This window comes from Nyctibius grandis, chromosome 1 (assembly GCF_013368605.1).
Source record: "Nyctibius grandis isolate bNycGra1 chromosome 1, bNycGra1.pri, whole genome shotgun sequence".
Taxonomy (NCBI): Eukaryota; Metazoa; Chordata; class Aves; order Nyctibiiformes; family Nyctibiidae; genus Nyctibius; species Nyctibius grandis.
The window spans coordinates 53,250,628-53,278,295 of record NC_090658.1 but is presented as its reverse complement, the minus strand read 5'-3'; the positions used below and the strand labels follow the sequence as shown (position 1 = coordinate 53,278,295).

Sequence of the window (27,668 nt, the reverse complement as noted above, 5' to 3'; positions counted from 1 at the left end):
TCTGGAGAAACAGAGCACTTCTCCTGAAGAACAAACCAACCAATCCCAAGCCCCCAAAGCAGGACCACTACACACACACACTGTAAACTGTACACTACTAGCAGTATAAATAACTGAGCACGAATGGCTCGCAAGTGCTGTCTAGCACAAAAACCAACCTTTTCTTGATACAGTTTGTGGAGCCAGTTAGAACATCCCTGCTCATCTTCTGGGACTTCCTCTAGCGGAATCCGCCTGCCAAAGGTAAACAAGAGAAATTGAAGAATATTAAATACTTCGTCTCCCATGAACAACACTTACTTTATACAGAAAGATTATCCATCTGACAGGAAACTCACTACATTTTCCACCTTTTTAAAATTTGTGGTGACAGCTCCCAGATCAGCAAAGTATAGTTTGCTTCTAGGGCTACCTTCAGTTTTTAGATGCATCTGAAATTCAGAAATTTAGATTTCTGAAATAGTAACGCATTATGTTTGAACTCATTAGAGCCACTTTCTAGATAACGGTTTGCAATTTTCTGTTTCCAAACAAAGGTTTTGAATGAATTCATTTCTTACCCCACCTACGGAGTTCAAGGCTGTATTTAATCAGCTAGGCATTAGAGAGAAAAAACAAACTATTCTCCTTATACCTAGGGTAAAGCACTCTAGTATTTCTCAGGTAACATTTCCAATTCCTGTAATTTTTGTTATGTGCAGCTTGGTTGGATAATTTCCAGCAAAATGGCTCCTATCACTGAAAAACCCTCTCTTGACAAAACAAAGTTTTCATCACATTACATGAATTTTGGTCAATAATCCTGTGACAGAAAAAAATCCCCTTGTCATCTTCATTTAGGTATCCTAATAGCAATATTTAATAATTTTACATTTTTCAATATAGCATATATTTTAATTAATATCCATTAAAAGCAACATCAAATTAACTTCCTTCAGTACAGAAGAGCACACTTTTCATAGTCAGGACATTCCTATTTCCAGTTAATAAATTAAGAGGTGCAACACTACTGTTTTGTTCCTTTATTTAAGGAAGTCATAAGATGACAAACATTAGAAGTCAACACAATTTAAGCAGAGACAAACATGGCCATCCAAATTTTACAAACTTCTACTGAGTGTAACACCTACAGCAGTTCAATAAGCAAATATGGAGGATTTTGAAGAACATCTGTGATGGTCCCCAATTAATTGCCAAAACAAATTTTGCCATGAGGTTTACCCTGACGATAAGAGCCTTTCAGGAAGCTCAAAAGGACAGAAAGGCAAATAGCTAGCTCGAGTTGTCAAAAGAAATTTCCATGCTCTGCCAGACTGACTTGCAGCAGGCTGGAAGGGTGTAAAGGGAGACGCAGCAAAATGCACACCTCTACACTGTTGGAGGAAATGGCCCACAGAGGTAGGGCCAGCTGCTCCTCCATGAGCACTAGCCAGACAGGCCACATACACCAAACACAAGGCCACTAGGCTGAGCTACCCATGACAGTCAAGTGGGAATGCAAACTCATGTGGCATCCATGAGGAATCAAGAGGAAGTTTCTTTTTACCTTTGGGCAGAAACAGTTCTGAAGAAAATATTTTTTAAGACACGCAGAAAAGGGGAAGTAAGAAGAAAAGGTTGCCCTACTCCATGTCGGTACCCAAGATAAACCAATTGGACCAGCCAATTATAGCTATAATGGAGTTATGATGAACTCCTGACCACTTGTGCGATCACTTCTAGGCTCCTATGCTCCAACCCTAAACCATCACATACCCTGAGTGCCTGAAGCATGGGGGGCTGCTGGTAGGACCCGGCCTGGGAATAAGGGCCTTGGAATTCGCCCATTCTCATTCAGATTATGGGAAGCCACTGTGGTATTCATCACTTATAGAAACATCAATAATACTGAATCCAGGTAATAGTTTTTTCATTAAACAGACCCCTTCTTGGTAAGGAGGGAGTGGCAGTCAAATACATCAGCAACTACACCAAACAGAGATGGGAACAGTCCTGAGCCTGACCTCCACCTGAGTGGGAACTATTGTGCCAGAGACAGGTGTAAAGCCACTCCATCTGAACACTTAGTAGATGCTTGGTATTCTGGCCAAGCGAGTGAAAAGAGGCCCCACTGCTGCTGCTGAGCTGACAAATAAGACACACAAATGAATAAAAAAAAAAAATGAACAAAAAATCTTGTAGAGCTTTATAGGGTCCCCACATATTTATAGTCACAGAACATTACACAAAACCCTTCCCATCCCATGTGAGTTTTTATCTGCAGTTCTGTGTAGCCAGGTTGGTAGAGATTTGCTACCCATTACCTACTTGAAAATATTTCCTTATTTGTGCAATTGTGACTGCAAGTACACACTTCTGTATGCCAAAAAGGAATTAAAATATGGATTACTTGCCTTACATATAAATCTGCATGATATTTCTTTCCATTTAGAACTCCCAGCAATGTTGGATTCTCATTATTTCTAAAATTGAGAGTAGAATCATAGACTGCAGAAACTACAAGAAGAGAAACAGGTTATGTGATTACTGTGGTAATAGAATGGAAATAACTCATTCTCTCTCAGACAAGGAGCATATTTAAATATAAAGTCATCAGCAACAGCACCATAGTTTGAGCTGTCACCAAGGTAAAGATGACGATGGAATATTCAACATGCAGGTTTTAAGAAGCCAAATAACCAGTGACCCTTTCAGGAACTGCACCAGTAGAACAAAAGAGTTTGCTCTCCTCCCTTGTCTCCTTCCCCATCAGGTGCAGAATGTTGGGCATAGGGAACACAGTTACAGTTTCTGACAGTTAACATACCTAGGACATCCTAGGAGTCAAATGGTTGAGAAACTATTAGCTTTCTCAACTCACTGTGAATGACACAACTCCCCCCCTCCCCAAATCTGGGTAAATAACCAGGCAGATGATACACACTTTATAAACAATGAACAATATATACAGTTTGACTAAGAATGGGTAAAGTGTGTGTGAGACATCCTACACAAGAGGGCTTAATGCAACTATGAATCGCTGGGGTTCAAAACAACCTCCCTTTCATGTCCATTATTTGATAACTGAGGTACTTGCTATAGGGCAATGGCAGACAGAGTAACAGACCATGTCCTGTGTGAGCTGGGCTGCTGCTATGAAGACATGCAGCTGTGAGGAACAGAACATCCAAGTTCCACAGAACAAAACTGCAACCAAACTTTCAGCCTCGAGAAAACACTGTTTCTGTAGTTCAGGACTGAAGTAAAAGTATTTGCCAAGGTCGTTCGCAGTCAAACTAAGACAGCATTAACAAGCAGTTTCTACAGAAAAGGTGTTCACTGTTTTAAACCACATAAAGTGTTTCAAAAGAGTTTCTTTGAACACAACCTTAGAGACACTATTTTCCTGATGTCACAAAATTACCAGACAGCAATTAATGTTCCTGACACTGAAACCAATTGTGCATCATGCTATGAATTCTAAGATCAATGTCAGCAGGAAAAGTTGGTGTTTTTTTGGTCACAGAAGTGACTAACATGCACTTCATGTATAGTTTACTGTATTTTAGGTTTTCTGCTCTAAAATTTTGCAATAATGAACCCTGTGATGAACCTTTATTGTGAGAGCTCTCAACTCACCTAAGAAAGTCTTCTATTACATAGAACAGATTCACTTTTATTTTTCAAGCCTCTATAGCTACGTGAGATAAATACGCCTTGGTCACAACATTCATCCCCCAGAAACTCACCACAACATTTGTTATTGCAAAACAGAATTCACAGCACAGAACAGAACAGCCTGGCTTCAGCGCTGCAAGGAATTCCTGAAAACAGAGGTGAAAACCCTGTCACTGCACACCAACTGTATCCCCCATTAACAACTCAATTTACTTTTCCTACTACAGTTGGGTTTTTAGCCCAAACTCAAAACTACAACACATAAGCCAAAACCTGCTTCAAGCACACTACTCTCCCTGTACAATCTAAGTAGGAAATTACTTTTTTTTTAAAATAAATTATCTACCTCCATTTTTAAGCTTCTTAATGTAGAAGGATTTTACTAATCTACTCTAATTTACTAATCCAATGTAACTGAAGGAAGACAAGAGCTCAATTTGGTTTATACAGGATAAGCTTCTTAGCTTATTCTTTAACAGCATGAGATTATTCTAACGACAACAGGGATTCAATAAAGGAAAGTATGATGTATGCAGCGCTTGTTCTTTCATCTTTTAGAAGACATCTACATTTGAGTTTTGATTTGAGTTGGGTCCTTGTTCAGACACATTGGAAGATGCTTCTCCTGTTCTGAAAAAACCTCTGCAGAGTCGGTCAGGAATACCTTTATGTGTTGATGGCCATACACAGAGTTTTCCTTCACTCCAGGGAAAAAATATCCCATTCCAGTTGTAACTGGTCTGTAGTTTGATATGCAGTCCAGTCCTTTTTAATATCACACTGAAATCTTTTGGTGCAAGTAGTGCCAAATCCAAGACAATGACAGCATATGCAGGAGTAAACAGACCTCTGTCATATCCAGATACAAAATAACTGCAGACTTAAGCTTTTCTATTTTGAAAGTGCAGGAAAAGAACAACAGTAGATGTGTCAAAGAAAAAGACTGCATGGAATTAAAATTTGTCAGAAAGCTTCCACAGCCAAAGCAGTACACTAGCATGCTGCGTGACACACTGAAATTGGTTTTTATTAAACGTGTATTTTGTAATTACATAATTAGAACTGGACATCTCATGACTTTCTCATCCAACAGCTGAAGAGTCCAGAAATTTCACATTCTAAACCAAGTAAAAAAATAACTCCACAGTATCTTTAAAATATTTCAACTGTCTCACTCTCAGACTAATTTAGGCAGCATTTGAGAAGTTTTGCTTCAATTGTGAAACAAAATATTTTCTCAGAGAAGTTATCTTAAAACATCTTCTTCATTAAAAAACAAATACAATTCAATATTTGGAAGCCTTTTCAAAGTCTCAGAAAAAGATCATAACTGAAAACAAAATTCTTCCAGCTGAATTTCTATTTTCTGACAAAAAAAAAGGCTAATTTTTTTGGTTTGTTTTCTAATCTCTGCCCAGCTTTTTTTTTATATCTCTAACTTTTGGTTCCTTGTACAGCATTCTGACAGAGAGCTACATACTTAAGATTTTAAGATTTAATTTCTTAATTTCAACCTAAGAAATCTTTGGATTACATATCTAGAGAGGATTTTCCTTACTTCAACTGTCCTCTTGAATTTCTAGCATTATTTTGTGGACATGGTGGATTATGCCAGAATGATCATCTGACAAATCAATGTACAGGCAGTGAGTATGCCTACGTACAGCTTCATACTACCACACAATGATCTGAAGTGAAGACTGGGAAAGGGAGGGGAAGAGACGGTGGAATTCTTTGAACTGCTGGTATGACAGACACCTTGACAGAATCAGAATCCTTTGATTTAATGTTTCATTGCTCTGGTCATCTTGGTCAAAAATCACTCATCCTCTCAAACTTGGTAGCTTGCTCAGGAGGATGACCAGGAGCCTCACTAAACACTGAAAAAAATCCAGGACTAAAGTGCAGCTCATGGGAAAAAAAGTCATTGCAAAACTCCCAAACACTGTATTGAACTCCATGAGAACATCACCCTGGAATTTATTCTCATGCATTCCCGCTAAGACAGTAGTTCCCAGCATGCACAACTGGAGGAAAAAGTTGACAACTCAGAGTTATCTACAATCCATCATGAAGCACATTTTTAAATACAAGTCTTAACTAAATAAAAACAGCTGAAAGGAACTGCCTGATATACAGCCAGGCAATAAAAGTAACAGTTAAATATATCTTTTGCGATATTTATGACATTTATTTTTACTGTAAGTAATGGATGAGTGTTTTAGAAGCAGATCTGTATTTTCATTTGCTTCTATGACAGTACAGGTAGCAAACTCTGCAATGTAACAGCAATTTATTAAGACAGCAAACAGCTTCTAGAAATGAAGTTCCTGGGGACTGCATCTGTACTACGAAACTGGTAGAGATGGCCACCAACAAAAATATCAGAACAAGTTCAAAAAATATTAAAAGCACTCCTCTAAGAATCAAACTGTGTGCAGAGATCTGAATTTGTGAAAGTAAGTCACCAAAAAGAATTCCATTATCACTTATGAAGGAAACGAGTTAGTAGGGAAGGTTTTTTTACTTGTTATTTTGTGTGAAAGTATTTTTATCCAAATATATCTGCTTATGCTGACAGATATGGCACCCACTGGTATGGAGGCAGTTTCCTGTGTATGCACATTAAATAAATGCCTTCTGAAACTCAGTTTTTCAAAACAGATGGACTTGCCAGACTGATGTCAACAACGCCTGTTTCCAACAGACACAGAACTACTGCACCAGGTAGCATTAAGAGTCAATACAAAGCTTCTAAAAGGACCAAGGTGTGACTACTGCTCTTGTGGGTGAATTACCTCTACAGCTGCAGCAACCAGCATCCATCCATCCCATAGCACTACAGCATCAGACAACTTGAATCACACCCTTGTCAGAAAGGAGGAAGGAAGAACAGAGGAAAAGGAAACGCTGACCTCTGTCACACCCAGCTTGGAACTGGATCCAAACATTTGGCTTGCTTTCACTATGTCATGCTGCAGCTATCTCCCTTAGCAAGGTGCTCCAGCCAGGCCCACCACCCCTTGTGGAAGAGCAGAAAGTGCATTACCCTAAGTGGCAGGCCCCAAAATGGGCTCGGGTAGCTCAGCACCAGTCTCTCACTTTCAGAGACTTGCAGGGATACCCCACTGCAGACTGGGCCACTGAAATGGACAGGAATCACACCACAAGAGAGACAGGTCAGCCTGCAAGAGTCATTCTTGTAGATCATTAGAGATGTCACCAAATTGAAGCTATGAACATTTCCATGTTGCCATTGCTTCTTCTGCAGACAGAGTAGCAATTCAGCAGTTGCACTGATGCTGTTTGGAACAAGTAATTTGAGGCTGTAATAGAGGGGATACAGTCACTTGTGGGGCCACATTATAAGGCAGAGCATAACAATGAGACTCAGGGGATCTACAGTGAACAAGTCACACAGTACTATTTACCAATGTAAAAATTAAAGTAAAAAAAAAGCCCAAATTACTACAGCATATAGCCTCTGCACATATTGACACCTACAGCAACATGTTACTGCTTACAACATGGGTACCAAATGTCAGTGCAGGTTAACAGAGATAAGTGGTCAAATCCTATCAGTATTCATGCAAGAAAGGAACAATTTCTAGACAGAACTTACATTTCTAGATTAGGACTGTCAACACAGACTTCCATCACATTCTCTGTTCAAAAAATATTTATGGACTTCCTAGTTACCTGTACATATTAATGTTACAAGGAGCTCTAAAAATAAGATATTTTTTACAAAGGCCTTTCAAATACTTTTCACATGTACCCCTTGTCTCTATAGGAGAGGAATATACAGTAACCCAGACAGTAACCCTTATTATCTCCCTCTCATTGCAAAAAGTGACGGGGCAAGTACAGCAACATACCCACAAGTATTTTCAACACTTATCTGAGGCAATCAGCTGTTTCACTCAGAGGTTTGTTGGTTGGGTTTTTAAGTTATACAGTTTCAACAAAAACTCTCTATGAGAAGATAAGACTCTCTGTGCTTCTCCTTGAACCCTCACAGGGAAATATTACCTTCTTATTAGCCGAACCCTGTTTGATCTAGCAAATCACAGCTTCTAGACTGAGGTAGTAACATACAGTTCCCTAAGCATATAAGTAATCTCGCAATAGCAGCCTTCTTTTTCTGAAAGTACTTCAAATATTTAGTATCTTAAGTGTTACTGTAGTGTATCACATGCATGCACAAAACTTTTCATAAACATCACTTAGGTTCCCTAAAGTTGTTTCCTTTTGAAACGTTTTCCCACAAATCAGCAACTTGTCCACAATCATACCATGTTTTGCCTGCTTTACACAGAGTAGTGAAAAGAACAAAATCACCACCAAAATAAACTGCCCCTGATTCCCCGCTCAAGGCATTGGAGGCCACAGAGTTTTGACTCAGCTTTCTTCAATGCCTCAAGTCTACCTCCACCCTATCCTCAGTGAAACAGTTGCCCTTATTCAAAAGGGAAGGTTAAACTGTGCCTTTAAGGGAGTCGCTGGATGCTGGACATAACTTACCTCTTCTTCACATGTCAGAAAAGATCCAAGCTATGCTATCCATTTTGGGGATGGGAAGTTGTGGATGCCTGACAAGCTACAACAGTGATATCACCTACCGGACTTGCACGACGATATGTAGAAGAAACATGACAGACAGCAAGACAGCTGACTACAAAGCTTTTTTACAGCAGCTATCCCAGATACGCCACATGAAAACATGTCTTCAAAGACAAAAGTAGTCTTGACATTAACTTCAGTCAAGCTAGAACATTTTCTTCTAAACCACTAACCACTTTGTCTTTTGGCCTTCTAACAGCACACACAAATCTACCAAACCCCAAAGATACTGTAGCATTATGGCTCCTTAGCACCGTCTTTCCTTTGCCCATGAAGTACACAGCAAAAGACTTTCATGGACTGTATTAGTCAAAGCAAATCACTTCAAAGGCATGTGTGCCATATTCTTACTGATGGCACTTTAAAGTTGGCAAATGCAAGTAACCAGAAATAACTGGTGGGTGGGGAGTTCAGAACAACATTAACAAAGAAAAACTTACTCATGTTCTGTAATGTAGAAATACTTTACTTACAAATTTTGCCTACATGTATTTTCAGTCGAGGTCTACTCCCCTTCCCCAGCTCCACAAAGAAACTCTAAAGAGTACATCTATACAGAAATTTAAAGCAGAATATTTTTTGATTTAAAAATAGTGTTATTTGAGGCAGATATTTACCACAAGAAAATATTTAAGACACACTGCCTCAGATTCTCTAGTGATGTATTCACTTCATTCGGAATAGGTTGCTTAGTAAATACTAAGAAATATTATCCTTTGGCAATAGGTACAAAACATGCAACATGAGATCCCCCGTACAGACTCAGGGTAGCAGAAAACAAAACAAAAATTAAAAAAATCACCAAGTTCCCCCAGGACTTTGTTAGTAAACCTAATCTTTAATTTTCGCAAGCTAGTGGAAGAAAGGTCAGAAAGGATCCCAGGGCTTTTCTGCTAGGACACATGCTACAGGGAAAAGAAGAGCATGGCAAAGTGACAGCAGTTAGATGAAATAACCATTTAGCACTGTTCCTTGTGACTTTCCTTACCTACATTTCTCAAACACTGCACAGTAACAGCAAATCCTTTCGTTCGTGGCAGTAGGTGATACTTGAGCTTGGGCAGGCCTTTGGCTTCAGCAACCTGCATGCTAATCTGGTGCTTCTGTTCTGTGAACCTTGTGCCCTCACAGTGAATCAGGAACTAAAACCAAGAGAGAACTGCAGTTAGACAACAGCTCAGGTCTTCTACATCTGTCTGACTAGAGGCCTCTCTAATTCCCACCAACACAGCCCAAATGAATACTGCTAGCAGGGACAGGTGTAGCCACATACACATTTAGGTAATTTCATTGCCCTGGAATAAAAAACAAAACAAAACAAACTCGAAGAAAACCAAAACCAAACCCTCTCAATTGCCCCCACCCATCCAACTTGCCATCCTCTGGTTTGAACTCTAGACTTTAGGCTTTAACATCTGCTCTGCTATTTGCTATCAGAATGACTTGATTTCTATAAATGAGTCACTCCATCTCTAACGAGATGTTATAAAACACTCAAAACATGCCTTCTGTTGCAAATCTCTCACTGATGGTGAGGTGTTCAAGTGTCATGGTATCTAAAATTCGGTAACTGTCTAAACCAAACACACTTCTAGGAAATGCTTCAGTGCCCACCTTGCTTCCGCTCACTCCAACCCACTTGCTTTCTCTATGGCATGAGGACCACTAACAACTGCAGACAGGAACTTCGATGCCAATGACTGAGCTGATAACAGATGTAAGGCAGTAGATGCATGACAACTGAAAGCCTCATCACCTTATGAATAGTGGAAGTGCTCAGACACAAACAATCATAATTTTGCCACTGACAGGCAGGGGAGAGCAGACAGACCTTTGGAAATCTACCACTTGCTCATCTGCTTTCTGCCAAGCCTGAATGCAAACTAATACATTGGAGAGCATTGCCAAATCGCACAAGCTAAGTCCTCATAACCCACAGCAAAGATTTAGCCAACAAAGACAGAGAGACTGAAGAAAACTAGCCAAGCAGCCAGCTTCAGTTCCAGCTCAAGAGCACTTTTACTCGTGTATCACATGCATAATCTTAAACAGCTGGATGAAACATACAGAAACTGATGAGAAAATCCTTCTAGCCCACTTAGCATGCTCTGTCTTTCTGCCTTCCAAGATGCTATTGCTGTGCTTTTTGACATTATGTCACCATACAAAGGCAAATTAAAACTCCACACTGCAATAACCCAGGTGTACATCAAAACTGTCTCTCTCTTACTACAGGTATAGCTCCTTCTTAGTAACCCCTCTACAGTGGTATATAAAGGATGGTGGCAGTTTGTGCTCACCAATTAGTGCTGAACTGCCTAGGCGTACAGACAGGCATTCAACACCTTTTAAGAGTCACAGAGCACAGGCAAATCCCTGTGAGAGAGACGGGAACTAGAAACCAAGAATTGTTCCTTTGCTAGACAGCCTCCTGCCTGGAAGTCATTTAATCCTTATCCAAGCACAGAGCTTAGTTTCAATTGCTTAGTGCTCATTTAAATCAATGACAATTAAAAAAAAAAAAAGTTTTGTTTCAGAGAATGAGAGATACAGCATATACATCTTCACAAGGAAACTGCTTCTTAAGCCGTAGTTTCTGTAGGCCCTTGTGAGGCTGCTTAAGGTACCATTTCCTTAACTGAATCCTTCTCTTGCCATCACCAGCTCACATGAACTAGGATTTTTCTGATTACTGAGAAGAGGAAAAAATTCAAAGGCTTTTCATTCCCAGACTAGTTAATGCCAGTCAGGCTCAATACTCAAAAACAATGGTCATGCAAAAAGTAACACTATCCTGAAAGGTGATACCAATCCTCTCCCTGTAATACAGCTGATGGCCCCAGGGGCCACTTCCCTGACCAGGTACTTATCTGTGGCTTCCACTTGTACTGAGCCATGTCTGACCTAGCACCTTCACAGGAATGGCAAAATTACAGGGAAATTGAAGGAGAAAATACTAGTATGAACTCAGCAATGAGTGAGAGGGGAGCTTAGGTAAAGAATACAGCTAACGTGTTTCAATACAACATTGTCACATGCGTCTCTTACACTGCCATGAACCCTTGCATCTACCCCTCTCCAGCTCCTGTATTTAGAGGATCACAAAGTTTACTGAATGGATCACAGCAGAGGTATTTTTGCAATAACATCTGTAGGGCTGCATACTACAGGGGAAGAAAACAGACAAGACAGACTACTAAATGAGAAATTCAAGACAGAATTCAGTTCTTAGAGAATACTGTCCTGATACTGCCCGGAAGCTCATGAATCAAAGTTCTCAGGAGCAACCTGGCGACTACTGTACACTGTCTATGCCCTTCATCCCTGCCAAGCACTACAGCACCTCGCACTCCACTTGTTAGTTGTCACTCACCCAAAAGTTTTCAGGGTAGTCCCGGAGATTCAGCAACTTCTGCATGACCGTTTTCCGATCTTCCTCCCACTTACGCTTGCAGAAGACTATCTCTAGGAAATACCACATCCAGCCTATAATAGGCATGTAGGAGAGCTCCTTCTTTGCAAGCACTTTGGAACTCTGCAAGAAAGAGTCAAAGCAAGTAAAATAGAGTTACACCACTAAAGAGTTCTCTGTGGCTATGACACATGCACGATTAGACACTAATATATTGATTCATATTGTCCAGTCCCAGTTTTAACACCAGTGCAAAAGCAAAACAAAGAAAAGGTTTTTGTCATACAACAGAACAGTCAAATCTAATCTCAGATATCTGCAGAATTAAATATACATGTTGTGTGTGTCTATCCTGCTCAAGCTCTGAAACACAAAACACAAGCCAAATTCCTTCAAACACTGAGGAATCCATGCAAAGACTCAAACCACATAAAACAAAAATTATTAATTCAAGCAGACCCTGGGCAGTGGCAACCCAAGTTCCTTTAAGATATCTTGCAGCTATACTTCTCCCCAAAGCTGGGACACCTCACCATGACAAAAAAACCCAAACCTACTCTGAATGAGAAGCAGAGTCACAGAGCCATTGCTTCACAACAATGTATTGATGCATACACATGGTTTACCAATGGAAGAAAACTTAAACAATGCTAGAAACAACAACAGGAATAAAAATACTTCATTTGTGTTTAGGTTAGTTTATGGAAGGCCAGAAATACTTTACTAGTGAATTTCTCTTCAAAGCACGCTTCCAAGGTGGGGAAAAAAAAAAAAGGACTGTTCCTGTCTCACAGGTGTGACAGACACTGAAGTGATTTGTCCAGACTCTCCACAAGAAGTCTATGGTTTATCAACAAGTTTCAAATCTCAAATCCTACTCCAGAACTTAACTCCATGATCACCCCAGACTGACACCCCTCTGGGCAGGAGAACTGATTCCACTTGCTCCTTTCCTGTCTTCCAAGCCAGCCTGCCTTGGTGAGCTGTTTTACGTTTCACTTTGTTATTTAGTAAATAAAATGGCATGTGTATGTGTGTGTGTGTATAGAAATTGTTCCTTCAGCATTTCCTGAAAAACAGTGACATTTTCTTAGAGGACAGATGGAGCAATCACAGTCCAGTTTCTATCTGTGATATCATTATAAACTATCCCATCAAAGTGCTCTGCAAATGGGTTCCAGGACATCCTCCTTGACTAGTAGGAATTATTTACTGGTAGAAATTACCATCAACAGAAATTATTTGCTTTTATTTTTTGGTCAGTGTTGTTCATTTGGTTACTAGGGGAAGAGACTTGACCTAATTCTTTCTCTCAGCTCACTTCTCTCATCTGCTTTCCCTCCTTGAGAAGGAAAACACCTTAAATAATTAAGCTATCGAAAAGCTCATAAGACTGGAAGGCAAATGCACATCACATAGCTTCACTAGCAACTGTTACACAGAAGCCGAGCAGAAGAAGACATGAAACAATTCCGTTTCTAAGAATGCAGGAACCATCTCTGTCAAATGATTTAACACTTTGTAACAAAGTGCTCGCTCTTGATCATTCGAGAATTTCAGTGACGGGCCCAGATCAGGACTCTAAACCCAGCTCTCCCACAAGGAGCAGCCATAGGATCCGGCACACTTTTTGCTATTTCAACTTCAAGTCATTTGCACGTTAGTCCCCACTGCAGGGCAGCAGCAATGCTGCGCCCAGCCTCCTCTACCAGCTCCCCAAACTGGCCACCAAGAAACAGGCTCTCCTCCCATCACTTTCCTTAGCTCTCTTCTCCTTTCCCCCCACACTACTGTTTTTCCTTATCTCATTTACTCTTAATACAAATAATTTTCTTTTTTCCAACATAAATGTAAATAGTTCTAGCATCTATCTTTAAAAGCTTCCAAAGAGCATTTTTTGTTGTAGGCCATGTACAGTATACCTTCCATTCAAAGCACACAGACCACTTCATACGCTCTTCCATTCCTCTCCCCTGTACATGCCGGAGGAAGACAGCTGAGCAAAGGCTTTGACTCAAGAAACCCCAACAGATGCAAAGTGTTTCTAGCTGAGCAGGGAGGGCTAAAACCTTAGGGAACCACTGCCTGCCTCAGCCACAACCAGGGCAGCCATCAGCCACAGCCTAGCGCAGGCCACTGCACAATGAGGCAAACAGCAACAGTGTCACCCCCAAAAACCAGAAAAAACCTCACACTTAAAATTTATTTGCAGTAAGTGTTCAGTATCATAAGACTTACCATAACCAAATGTAAGTGTGCTCTGCATGGGATGTAGAAGGCCTCCAGAGCGCAGAGTCCCAAAGGACAATCTAACAGTTCTCCCTCCCAGACTTTAAAAGACATGAATCCTAGTCCAAAAAGCAAGCTAAAGTAACTATTTCACCATAACTATTTTCTAATGTTTTGCATATTTTAAAAAGCGGATGAGTTAAACAAGGAGCAGGAGAGAAGTTGCCACCATTTCTTTTCCCCCAGAGAAGCAAAGAAATGATGTTGTGAGCTAAAGTGTCGTGTAGCGCAGGCATAACGACAAAAGCAGAACAGATGTTTGAATTCTTCCCCAGGGCACGTTCTCATTCGTTTTCTGTGACGACACATTTTTAAAATTTAAAAGCGCTTTTATAGACACGTGAGTGTACAACTTCTTAGATGCACATAAAAAGAAACTAAATCACCTTACGCTATTTTGTGCACCCCATCTATCCTAGGAGCAGAAGGAAGGCTAACGACACAGAACTAATTAGAGGAAGGAAACTTCTCAGTGCATTATACTGGCAAGACTGCTTTCACGTGGGAGAAATACATTACGCCTCCCCTCAGAGGCTACCATCTCTCTTACAATAATTAGAGCTACAATCTGTCCTGTTTCAGTTTTCTACCCATGCATAGCTCCTCTGTAAATACTTGAAGGGAAAAATGAAGCTCTAGTTGACTTTAGCCACTAACTTTTCCTTTACCAAAGTGCTTTGGTAAATATGTCACAGTCACCTCTAACCTTGGTAAATATGTCACAGTCACCTCTAACCTTCAAATCCAGCTTGTTCAACAGAATATATTTCATTAAAAAGCGCTGATTTATTCCATGTAAGCTGCCTTCTTGAAGGCAGTCAAACATTTTCAGTGCTCAGACTGTGTAATTCCAATGGATGTTTAATGAAACTACTGCTGGATGGGGACAACTTGTCTACAGTAATAGCATTTTAATCCAGGTTAATTTCTTTTGGCTCGTTTGTTCACATGGAAATACCCAGGAACGCACAGAAAAGAAAATCTTGATTTATGGGTCCAGCCTCAGTTATTCAACACCTCTTGATCACAGAATGCAACAAACAGCATGAAATCAACCTGCAAGCTGAGGATGTCTAACAAAAATTGTTCCACAGTTTCAAAGCGCATTCATTGTAGCTGCCAACCATTAGCAGCAGCAATTTGCCTCGTAAGTTATTTGCTCTCCAGGCTGCCCTCAGCATTGACATACTTTTGATGATTCCGTTTGCTCTATTTTTGAAATACAACACTCCTTCATATTATACTCTCTGGGACATCAAGATGGAAAGATATGTTTCTTTAGTCCCTCAAAGTCATTGTTCCAGAAATTTAGTTAGGCTCCTAATTTCTAATGCTTCATATTGAAAAAAAGTTTTCGATGTTGGAAAGGTAACACAGCAATATTTTAGAGGATGCATGCCCAAGCATATTCTAAGATGCTGTGTTAAATACAAACAACAATGTAGTTTTGGCTGCCTACATGCATAACTATATAACTCCTATTAATATATTAAAACGTACAAATGAACTACTGTGTTCACACACCTATCAGTCCCATACAATAACCTACCAAAAGTCTCTTCTTACACCTGTATTTAAGGCCATGCTCAGTTTTTCCCACAGCAAGCTTCAACATAAACAACTTCTAAACAAAATTTGGGTTTCCTGGCATATGGAACAGATAGTTCACGCTAAAAGTTATTACATGTGCTTAGCAATTTTTTATGAGAAACTTAAAGCAAGACAGTTAACAACTAGCTTTTCATAATGGTTTTCTGCCTTGTCTACCTGACAAGGAATAAACAACTATGGCCTCTTTTGGAAATGCACATATTTTGATGCCAATATAATGAGCCACTCAGAATAATGTTTATGTTTTGCCAAGGTAGAAAGACCACCAGTATTAATAACTTGCAACTCAAGACACCAGAAGATGAACAGATAAACCAGGAGGTTTAGCTTTAAAGCACAGGCAATTTGTACTAATATAAATATAAACTAATATAAACCTGCATGGTTAAACAGGGAACTGCTGGGCAAACTCAAGTGGAAAAAGAGAGTGTACAGATCATGGAAGGAGGGGCTGGCCACTTGGGAGGAATATAAGTCTTCTGTTGTCAGAGGATGTAGGGAGGCAACTAGGAAAGCTAAGGCCTCCTTGGAATTAAACCTTGCAAGAGAGGTCAAGGACAACAGAAAGGGCTTCTTCAAATACATTGCAGAAAAAAAACAACACTAGAGGCAATGTAGGCCCACTGATGAATGAGGTGGGGGCCCTGGAGACAGAGGATACAAAGAAGGCAGAGTTACTGAATGCCTTCTTTGCCTCTGTCTATACTGCTGGAGGCTGTCCTGAGGAGCCCCGGACCCCTGAGGCCCCAGAGGAAGTCAGGATAGAGCAGGAGTCTGTCTTGGTTGACGAGGGCTGGGTCAGGGACCAATTAAGTAATCTGGACGTCCATAAATCCATGGGGCCTGATGGGATGCACCCACGGGTGCTGAGGGAGCTGGCAGAAGTCATTGCTAGGCCACTCTCCATCATCTTTGCTAAGTCGTGGGCAATGGGAGAGGTGCCTGAGGACTGGAGGAAAGCGAATGTGACTCCAGTCTTCAAAAAGGGCAAGAAGGAGGACCCGGGGAACTATAGACCGGTCAGCCTCACCTCCATCCCCGGAAAGGTGATGGAACAACTTGTCCTTGGTGCTGTCTCTAGGCACATCAAGGATAGGGGGATCATTAGGGGCACTCAGCATGGCTTCACCAAGGGGAAGTCATGCTTAACCAACTTGATAGCCTTTTAAGAGGACATAACCCGGTGGACAGATGATGGTAAAGCTGTGGATGTGGTCTATCTCGATTTCAGTAAAGCGTTTGACACGGTCTCCCACAGCATCCTCGCAGCTAAACTGAGGAAGTGTGGTCTGGATGATCGGGTAGTGAGGTGGATTGTGAACTGGCTGAAGGAAAGAAGCCAGAGAGTGGTGGTCAATGGGACTGAGTCCAGTTGGAGGCCTGTGTCTAGAGGAGTCCCTCAAGGCTCGGTACTGGGACCAGTTCTATTCAATACATTCATTAATGACTTGGATGAGGGAATAGAGTGCACTGTCAGCAAGTTCGCTGATGACACCAAACTGGGAGGAGTGGCTGACACAACGGAAGGCTGCGCAGCCATTCAGAGAGACCTGGACAGGCTGGAGAGTTGGGCGGGGAGAAATTTAATGAAATATAACAAGGGCAAGTGTAGAGTCCTGCATCTGGGCAAGAACAACCCCATGCACCAGTATAAGTTGGGGACAGACCTGTTGGGAGCAGCAGAGGGGAAAGGGACCTGGGGGTCCTAGTGGACAGCAGGATGACCATGAGCCAGCAGTGTGCCCTTGTGGCCAAGAAGGCCAGTGGCATCCTGGGCTGTATTAGAAGGGGTGTGGTTAGCAGGTCGAGAGAGGTTCTCCTCCCCCTCTACTCTGCCCTGGTGAGGCCGCATCTGGAATATTGTGTCCAGTTCTAGGCCCCTCAGTTCAAGAAGGACAGGGAACTGCTAGAGAGAGTCCAGCGCAGAACCACGAAGATGATTAAGGGAGTGGAACATCTCCCTTATGAGGAGAGGCTGAGGGAGCTGGGTCTCTTTAGCTTGGAGAAGAGGAGACTGAGGGGAGACCTCATTAGTGTTTATAAATATGTAAAGGGCAAGTGTCATGAGGATGGAGCCAGGCTCTTCTCAGTGATATCCCTTGACAGGACAAGGGGCAATGGGTGCAGGCTGGAACACAGGAGGTTCCACATAAATATGAGGAAAAACTTCTTTACGGTGAGGGTAACCGAACACTGGAAGAGGCTGCCCAGAGAGGTTGTGGAGTCTCCTTCTCTGGAGACATTCAAAACCCACCTGGACGCGTTCCTGTGTGCTATGGTCTAGGCAATCCTGCTCCGGCAGGGGGATTGGACTAGATGATCTTTCGAGGTCCCTTCCAATCCCTAACATTCTGTGATTCTGTGATGTCTTCATCTCAGAAAAAGGGTTACTAAAATTACTAAAAATGCTCTTTTAGTAATGCTTGGTCAGATCAAGCAACAAAGTAGAAGGGTACAGTGAATCCTGGCAGGGAGCATACTAATGTGCTTTTGGTGTAAGTCGTGAATAACATCTCCCTCCTCAGAACATGCCTATGTCCTGATTTCAAGTTCTGGTGTCCAGTGGGTCTGTTTTCAAAGGGATGCTTAGCACACACCTTGAAGAAACTAAATGCTACTAATGTGTTTAAATGCTGATACAGTAGCTAGGCTGTCCCTCACTAAGAAGGTGGTAAGTCCTAGGACTGGAATGTCATAGGCAGGAAAAGGTAAGGGCACAGCAGAGCGCAGGGACCTGTCACCAAGACCGCGTCTCTATTTACACAACAGAGCAACACACAGACACTGGAGTCAGCATCTCCTCCAGCCATTGCACTGGCACGGGGTGAAAAGCAGAGCATCTACAACACAACCATCACAGTCACCCTGGCTCAGGACCATAGTAACAGCCCTGCCTTTAATTAGAAAACGCTGATGTGGACAAAGCTCCATCCTGCTGGGGCTACGCTGTTTCTAACTCTACAGAAAGCCAAGCTGGCAGCTCAGCTCCTCCTTCCCTCGCAGCTTGTTGCAGTCACCTCTGTGTCAGGGGCAGTCAGGACTCCGCTGTCCCAGTGGATGTCCATGCTGCCCACGGCAGCATGATGCTGACTTGGCATCAAGCACCCCTATATTCCCTCCCCCCTGCACACATCACTGAGGTCTGGCAGCACAAGGAGGCGGGTACGTGTGGCTTACGCATGTCAAGGATTTGAAAACAAAACAGGAAGATCCCTTCACAAAAAAAACCACAAGTGCAATTCAGATGTAAGCGATTAACAGTTTGGGCTGAACACAGGTTTGCCTGAAACCCCTATTGAGTTCTCGTTTTTGTGAAGTTTGCTTCCTCCTTCTAATTTCCAACAACTAAAAATCTTCTAAGGTTTGGTGCTGCAAACAATTACACATCAGTAACTTCAGCTGCACAGAGTCCAACTGCAGCTAGCAAGACAATCTCAGTGGCTACAGTAACTTGCAAGAGTAAAAGCGAGCATAAAATTGCTTCTTCATGTGGTTTTCTTCTTCTCCACTATAAATGAATAGATCTCTGGCTCTCACTCAGCACTGTCAACACAGTACCTCCTGGCATTTTCAATGGGTGCTCCAAAAGTATCATATTGAAGAAAAAAATGAAAAAGTAAAATACATGTTAGAATTATTCTTTTTTTTTTTTCCCTCCTCCACACACACACACACTCTTCTCAAATTCTTAGCACCTTCTTTGGTTCTTTTTGCTAGATTTTCTTCCACAGCCATTCAAAAATCTTCATGAAAGCAGAGAACCTCATGCCATCCAAGTACAAGAATTGAGTCATTTGAAGAGGACTCAGGTTCACAAACCTAACACCACACAAGAAACTATGCCACTCCCACTCCACTCCCCACAAACAGCAAAGAGACTAAAACCACATTGATAAAAACAAAACCACATTGATAAAAACAAAGCGACATTGATAGAGCATTATAAACCTGTTAGCCTAAGTGCCATAGTCCCATAAGGAGAAAGGAGAAAGCCAGTACAGGAAAAGAGAGACAAAAGAAGGAGCAGAACAATGCACAGACTGAATGTTGCAACTGAGACCAGGAGGGGCAGTCCTCATATCATGATTAAAAACAAAGAGGAAAAGGGAAAGACTTTTTTTCTTTTGGTGCCAGAAGGTGCAAGACAGGGTTAAGGAAGTTTAATTTTGTTTTTAAGAGCAAAACTAAGCAAAAAATTACAGCATTTAATGGCTTCATTTAATAAAAGTTCAAGCTGTAAAATACTGGAAGTTTGGGCTCATGCTTGTGACACTGTTAAGAGCACTGCTGTTGTCTGCCAGGGCTGCAGGGTACAGCTGGATGTCACAACAAAAGCCATTCTGTCTGCCTGCTGCATCCAAGCACCTTCAGTCCCAACTGCTTCAGCCCTAAGTTGTCTTCACCTTCTCCCTCTTTCCCCTCTCCAGTCATCTCTCCCTTCTTCATTGGATTAGTTAAGGCAAGAGAGAGAGAAGGTGTGCCTGAAACACGCCCAAACAGGGAAGACAGGCACCAGAACAGATGCAGGAGATAGGATGGCATGTGCAACATTTTCTTTTTAGCAGCAGTGGACATGAGATCAGCTTAGTAAGGTGCTGGTAGAAACCTAAAGTTTGCATAGAAACTTCATGGGGTATAAAATTAAACGGCATTAAATATAAAACTCCATTGGCTCACAAAGTCCTTGAGCCACAAAATGCTGGAGGCTAGAACACCACTTAGAAATCTCTCTGGATGCTTGCCTTTTTCTTATAACTCCTTTTCTCAAACATCAGCCCTCAGCATAATGGTTCTTACATTCCTAATTGTGCTGCCACACCAAACCCTGAAGCTTTGCACACTGCAAACTCACGTAAGGCAGCACAAAGTCAAATCAAGCTACACCCCCCATCCCTACACATTCATCCACTCCTGTGCTGCCCTAAGCCAAGTACCAGTATGCCAACACAGACAATCCAATCAGGAAACTGACTGAGTGCCATTTTCAATTTTTTTTCTTAACCTGGCTTAAGATGAACCCTGACTGGCTGCCCCAACAGGGAAATGCACTGGCTTGCTCTGTAAAGACACGTACACAAATGAGAGCACATGGGAACTACTTCTTCTTAGAACAGTTTCTGGGAAGTAAAACCACAGTACATTACTCAAGACTGAAATAGTTTTCAAAAAATAAAAGAATGAATAAAAAACATATATCAGTTCCTAAAAGAATCCTAAGATTAGCAAAAGTACAAACTGAGTAATAACTGTAAGCATCTAAAAAAAAAAAGGAACAATTATTTTCAGTTAGTGCAGCACAGTAATTGTTCAACAGTTATACTTCTATGTAGAGGTTTTCTTATGCGCAGGAAACAATATAAAAAATTAAAACATAATCCTGATTACCTTGGGAGATGATAAAAAATTATTAAAGCTAATGAGATTCAATCCAAGAACACAGCACCAATGTAAACCAAGAGATTTTTTACCTTGTAGGGCCCTATTAGTTTGTACAGAAATAATCCTTTAATTTTCTACAATGGCACTTTCTGAAGCAGCACCTGACCCTATAAAACACAGCTTTATTTAGAGAACTGTAGCCATTAGGCTTACAAAATCAGATAGACTATACTAAAGCACCACTGTATAATGAGAACATAGAAGGGAGAATGTTTTTGGCATGTACCTCTGCCTGCCAGGAACAGATTTCCCTACATCTCCTGCTGTCTCATGCTATCCTCCAGCTCTGTGCTCAAGTCCTAGACATGACAGTAGAATTGTTCTTCAGTAATCAGGAGCCAATAGGCATTTTGGTAATATGCAGGGCCTGTAATGCTTAGGTTCATTTTCCTCCAGTTTTAAGGCCCCTTTTTATTTTTTTAAGCAGACTGTCATTATTATAATTTGAAAGTGACTGGAGTGGTGCCTGAATGTCCAGAAAATGCTAAGAGTCCAGAGGAAAGGCCAGTGGCAAAGCCAGAAGACGATGCTGCTGAAAACCACCATAATGAGGTATTAGTCAGCTTTCTTAGAAGGGAGGAACTCTTATCTAAATCCCTTGTAGGTAGAGAACATTCTCATCACCACAGAATTAAGTCAAACTGGCTTAGGAGGGGGCTTGAATCATCTCCATGAGCTGACAGGGGGACAAAAACAACCAAAACCAAACCCTGAAAACTAATGCACATGTACTCCTAGCCTAATGTAATAGTGTCTTCAACTATGGATAACTCATTCCTCCCCCATCTCTTACTAGCTATAACCTAGTTATTGCTTTCACTTGAGATGGCAGCTCTTTTATTCTGAGAGACAGAGACTACATCATTTAAACTCTAGTTGTGGATTTGTAAGACTACACTGGAGAAAGCAAACAAATTCTGCAATTTACTGGGAAAGAATCACAGAACAGCTCATCTTTCTACACCACAATGAACCGTAATAGTTACCTAGTGAGCACACAGAGAGAAATAACTGTAATGACCTCCACAGGTTAAAAAAAAGTATATCTCTTTCATCAGCTTTAACTGCTATGCTTAAAATCTCTGTGAATGCCCAAGCAATCCTGTCTCAATATTCCACATACTTGCACTGCATTGCTTTAGGTTCACCTCTCTAAGTCTCGACAGTGGCTCAGTGAAATTCAAGCACAGATCTGTTAACTTTCAAAAACACAAAGAATGTGTTTTGGGTTTTTTACGCATCCAAGAAGAGAAAGTTTAAATGCTAAATAAAACTCACCCCCAAGACCCCAAATCTTTCACAAAAGTTCCAACCACAGAGAAAGTCGATTTCAAAGTTGTGATTAAGGATTACAATGGCATTTTCCTTCCCATATTTGTGGTAACTCTCTGGGTCAGTGTAGAGGGTGCAATTGGTGCCTGACCACCACTCCAGCAACATCACCATCTCTGGAATAAAGAACAAGAAGTATATGAATATACATACTATATGCAAAGCTACAAATTAGTAACATGTTGAAAAGCATCGGTCACCTCAACAGTGCATGGCAAAGAAAGGGCTGTAATGAAGCTGAAATGCTGAACATAAACCACAAAGTCACACATCTTGGTACAGCACGGTGGGGGGACAAGGGAAAGAAGGGAAATAAGGAGATGGCATGGAAGGAGGTAGCAGAAATGTTCCACAGTGATACTGAGAAAAAGGAGTTCCATTTGTCTGAAAACTGCAAATTCAATGCTATAAATTATTTTATCAAAATACATATAAAACTAGCATTTATAGTGTACAATAGTGTAACAAAATTACCTGAAGAACAGAACAAACTTGTAGGAGAAACAAACACACCTATTCCTGCCACATACAGGTCATCATGCTACTCTAAAAACTGCACAATTATAGATGACAAAGCAGTCTGGACAGTCATATGCCCTGCTACAACTGATGCAGTCTGCACTCAACAGGGGTGTATCAGTCATCCAGAGCAAAGCCAATAACTCAGACCGGATGAAAAACACCCATCCCCAGACAAAAGACAAGGTGGGTGGCTGGCAAAGCGTGCAGAGTCAAGAAGAGTTATTAATAGTGTAACAGTCTGCACATCCCTTAGTTGATGAACTGATGAAGTAAACAGGGGGGCGGAGGAGGGGTGGGGTGAGGAAACAAGGAAATCACTGTTAAATACCTCAAAATCACTCTGGATTGGCATCCAGATTTGTTCCCAAAACATAATTGTAAGAAATGATACAAGCATTGGTAGGACAGTGAGGGCTGTTTAAAACACAGCTGTACTTACAAGCTGGAGAGCGGTTTCTCAGCAGTCTTCTAGTGACTATCATATAGCTTTCACCTTTCTATTTGCTTATCCCATTATCAAGCACAGGCAAAAAGCAGGCTTTGTATTTGTTTCGCTTGTAACTATAAGCCTGAGCACAAGACTGGCGAATCAAACCTTTATTTAGCAAAGTCTCTCTGGTCTGGGGCATGGGAAGTTGAGGTGACTCAGCAAAGCCAACAAGCCTGGAGAGCTCTATCTCCATGGAGATGGAAAAATAAAATCTAAAAGCAGTGGCTCTCCTCAAGCAACCCACGTCCTGAGCTGGGTGGACCGCGGGATTAATGAGAGCTGTCTGTCAAGACAGAAAAGAGTTAAGGGACATGTTTGCTTCCTCTCAAAGCTATCACAAAACTTTTGCACCAAAGCAAAGGTCTAATATGAGGGGTTATTCTTTGCTAAGTGAAACATATCCCCTTCTCAAAGCATATCTGTGCCATATTAGTGTCTCTACTGGAAGGATGAGACGTCTGAGATGCTCTCCTGGCTTCAGGGAAGCCCGAAAGCACCACAAATCCTCATTCACCTCAGGGAAGATTAAAACCAGGCCAGTCGTTGAAACACTTCTGAAATCCTTTCAGTTTAGGTCCCCGACTGGCTTCAACTAGTGACCGACAGCAGAAAACAGCTAGGAACAAGTCGTCTACATTTTCAGTCATTGTTAGTGAAATTAATTGCCTGAAGCTTTTGCATGACATTGAGCTGTACACTGGAGAACAGACATTAGTGACAGGAATGAATTTTATCGAACACTGTTACAGCCAGGCTAATAGACAATCTCTATTCAAATAATATTACCTTAATATGATAAAACCATGCTTTGGTACGGATAAATGACTGACTTGTCAGTCCCCCTGCTTTTTTCTAATCAGGGCAGGTAACTACTACCATGGCAGGAGTACATATTATTCAATGCATGCTATTACGCATCAAAACAATAGTCAGAGATGTTGAGGGAGACCTAAACTGCCGTATGTTAACTGAACAATGATTTCACTGGTTGGAAACCGATTTCCCAACAAAAGCCAAAGATGTTCACATGCCAGTGGGAGTGCTGTGGAGACACAGAAGTGTACACATGCCTGCGCTTCCAGACTTCTCCTGCTAAGAGTTGCCTTGTGACACACATTCACAATTTTACATCTTTCCAAGGGTATAGCTTTCTATTAGATTTGTATTGGAAATAAAAGCCCTCCACTCCCCAAAAGACAGAAAAATTGAATAATGTCTGGGGGGAAAAAACCCCACACTGTAACTTGCAAACCATTACAGAATCTACAGTCACATCCTGGGGCAGAACACGATCACAGAAAAGAAAGGATGTTAGTGACAGGATTAGTTTGTCTTTTGCTTAACTAGGAACCCAACTAAGAGAAGAAGTGACTGCCAGATGGGATATTCTCATTTTTAATCTCTACTGCCATTAAACCTATTGCCTAAAACAAACAAGTAGAGATGATGACTGTGAGGCCCTCTTGAAGAAAAAGCAAACTTTACCTGAGAAAAAACAACTTCAAAGCCACCCCACTTCAACTGTGTTTTTTTAAAATTTTGTCTTTTCCTAAGGAATTTGAAAAAAACTACTAATACATCGTGAATCTCACTATATAGGTATGCCACATGCATAGAGCTCCTCAGTTACGTACTTTCAGTCTCAAATACATTCCAAAAACGCATAGACAAAAATGTTTCTAGACGTGGTTTGATTCTTCAGGCTTCACATGAGCAGGATTTTTGTTTGAATAAATACCGCAGAAGCAGGTCCCTATTCTTCACCTCGCATGCCCATTTGTCACTGATGTGCTCACACAGTTGCTGCAGAAACACAAAGCAGGCACTGAATGCCTCTGTATTGACAAATACCATCTGCCAGCCTTTAAGTTCTTAACATGTTTCTTCCCCTCATCTTCCCTACTCTTTCTTTCCCCTTCTTCCCAGTCTCCTTTCTCTTTGTGGTTCTCAAGCAATGATTAGCAGTGTGAGTTTGCGCTACTCTTGCATCGTGCCCCCAGCTTACTTCCACAACCTGACACAGAAACTTATTACGCAGAAACTTGCTGTGATGGCTCAGCAGCGTAAGGTCACTCATACACACTCTCTTTCCCTCCTTCACAGTGTAGATGATCAGTGCAAGTTTCCTCCTCTTTGTATACCAGTCAGACTGTACAACTAAAAATCAATTTATATAGGGGGGAAAAAAAAAGATTCTCTTGCTCCTAACCAGGGCTGGTCCAAGATTTCTAGGCTTCTCCCCACCCCCTTTCATGAGGTTTTGGAGTTTGAACATCACAACTGAGCTGGTAAATTCATATTCACCCATGTCATGGGGGTTCCTACCTTGCAAAGCAACTCCTCCAGTGACACTTCCACAAAATTAATGCAAAGGAAGGGGAAAAAACAAAAGAACTTGAAATCTCTCATCCCTGCTTTGAAGGCACAGTCCTTGCAGCACATTACAACTAGCTTCAGGAGGGGCTCGGTGGTAGGGAGAAAACATGCCTTCAAATGCCTAATACGGATACTCTGTCTGCTTGAGAATTTGAGGTTTTCTACCCTTCTGGAATAAAAAAAAAACCCTCACCCTGCTACACAGAACAGCCTCTACCTCCTGCAAGAGTAGACTACTTCCTAGCCCTTCACTGCACAAATCTGAACTTCCTCAATGCCTGCGCTTGCAGAACAAATAACTGAAAAGAAAACATCTCCAAGGCTGACCTGAACTATAACTAGTTATCCAAAAAACGTTTAAGGGAAGAAGGGAAACACACACAGAGTTTACTGAGACTTGTTATTTTCCATCTCAAAGTTTTGCAAGAATGAGTCATTAAACCAGTTAACACTCTTCTTCTATAGAAGTTGTTAGTAATTCCTTTAGGTAACTATTCTTGATAAGCCACAGAAACACATGCTTACAAGACGAACCATAAAATGCCTATTTTAAAATGCAACTAAAAGCATAGTGATGTACTGACTCAATAAGTACAGTAATTTGAAGATCTCAAGTACGTATGTAACCTGTCTTAAAGAGCAACAGAACTGTTTCCCTCTATGACTTTCTTTATTTTCTTTAACCTATATATCAAGGCAACACCACGAAAGAAAACTTAGAAAAATCTTATGGGAATATATGGTAAAACTATAGTAAACTCTCCAATACAAATAAAAAGTAAGATAAGTGGGTCAGCTGTGACCACCATTTCAAAGACCAGACAGGGTGAATGGCTGTGTGATGAATGAGTACATTGCGTAGAGGACTTGTGAAAGCATTTCCAAAAAAAAAAAAAACAAAACAGTAAAAATAAGGCTAGAGACAGACTGACAGATAGCATAGTCCAGTCTATGCCTGTCCGTGGAAGAATGACTTAAAATAATAACTTACTACCTTTCTAGATTTTCAGACCACACCTACTAGGTGCACCTCCTAAACGTATTCCATAGAACAAATAAAGTCTACAGGTAACTAAGAAAAGCAAGTCTGTTACCTTCTCTGGACTACTCAAAAGCCCTCTGTGTACTACAGACAGGGTTAAACCCCTGAATGATACATACTATACTAACTGCAAAGGTGGACAGGAGGTTTGCAAAACACTTTCAAGAATTGATGACTCCACAGCCTCCTTACACAGGCTATTCCAAGTGCTTCACTATGCCATCTAACATGACCAGTCATTTATTTCTGGTCCCTTCGCCCTTCTTCTCTGCAGGAGCTACAAGTAATTATGAGGAAAACTTGAAGGCAGGAGTGCTGCTGTAAGCTTGTGCTGATTAGGTACATCAAACAATTGGAGCTCAGAGCTGGAACACTATTACATCTCTACAAGAATTTTTTTTTAAATAACATTATAAAAAAGCGTATACGTATTTCCTGTGAAGGGAACAAAAAAGCTAGTCTTTGGGAAAAAAACCTGCAGCTGGAAAGTCAAGCAATGCCTTTCTCCAAAATGAGGGGGAGGTCACAATGCCCTGCTACACAATGCATCAGCTCTCCAGCTTCAAGCAGATTCCCCCCCATTCTTTACTCTGCATGAGCAACACATACAGGTGTGTATGTGAGCACCAATGAGGTGTAATGAAGTAATGTGGTGCACTCCAAGACAGAGGTCCTGGTCTTTAGCCTGTAGAAAATGCGTAAGTCAACTGATTTAAACAGAAGAAAACCAAAATCCAGCCCCCTCTTGCCTCAGTACCACTACCCATCACCTACCCCCCTATTTACCCTAGCTGGTGATATAATCACTGTTATCTTTGGATTCCTTTTCCCCTCCTTTAAAGCTGTTTTGCAGCAAAAGTGGGGAGTCTGATGGG

The 27,668-nt window shown here is 41.3% G+C and overlaps 1 protein-coding gene across 1 annotated transcript in view; it reads right to left on the bottom strand.

The window, feature by feature from the left end:
* Positions 1–27,668, bottom strand: part of AGPAT4 (1-acylglycerol-3-phosphate O-acyltransferase 4) — an 84,985-nt gene that overhangs the window by 16,565 nt on the left and 40,752 nt on the right. The window contains exons 3-7 of the mRNA XM_068412484.1: positions 22,310–22,479; positions 11,654–11,815; positions 9,269–9,422; positions 2,394–2,496; positions 159–234 (exon numbers count right to left, since the gene is read on the bottom strand). Coding sequence (XP_068268585.1) covers positions 159–234; positions 2,394–2,496; positions 9,269–9,422; positions 11,654–11,815; positions 22,310–22,479 — 665 coding nt within the window. The remainder of the gene's footprint in view (positions 1–158; positions 235–2,393; positions 2,497–9,268; positions 9,423–11,653; positions 11,816–22,309; positions 22,480–27,668) is intronic.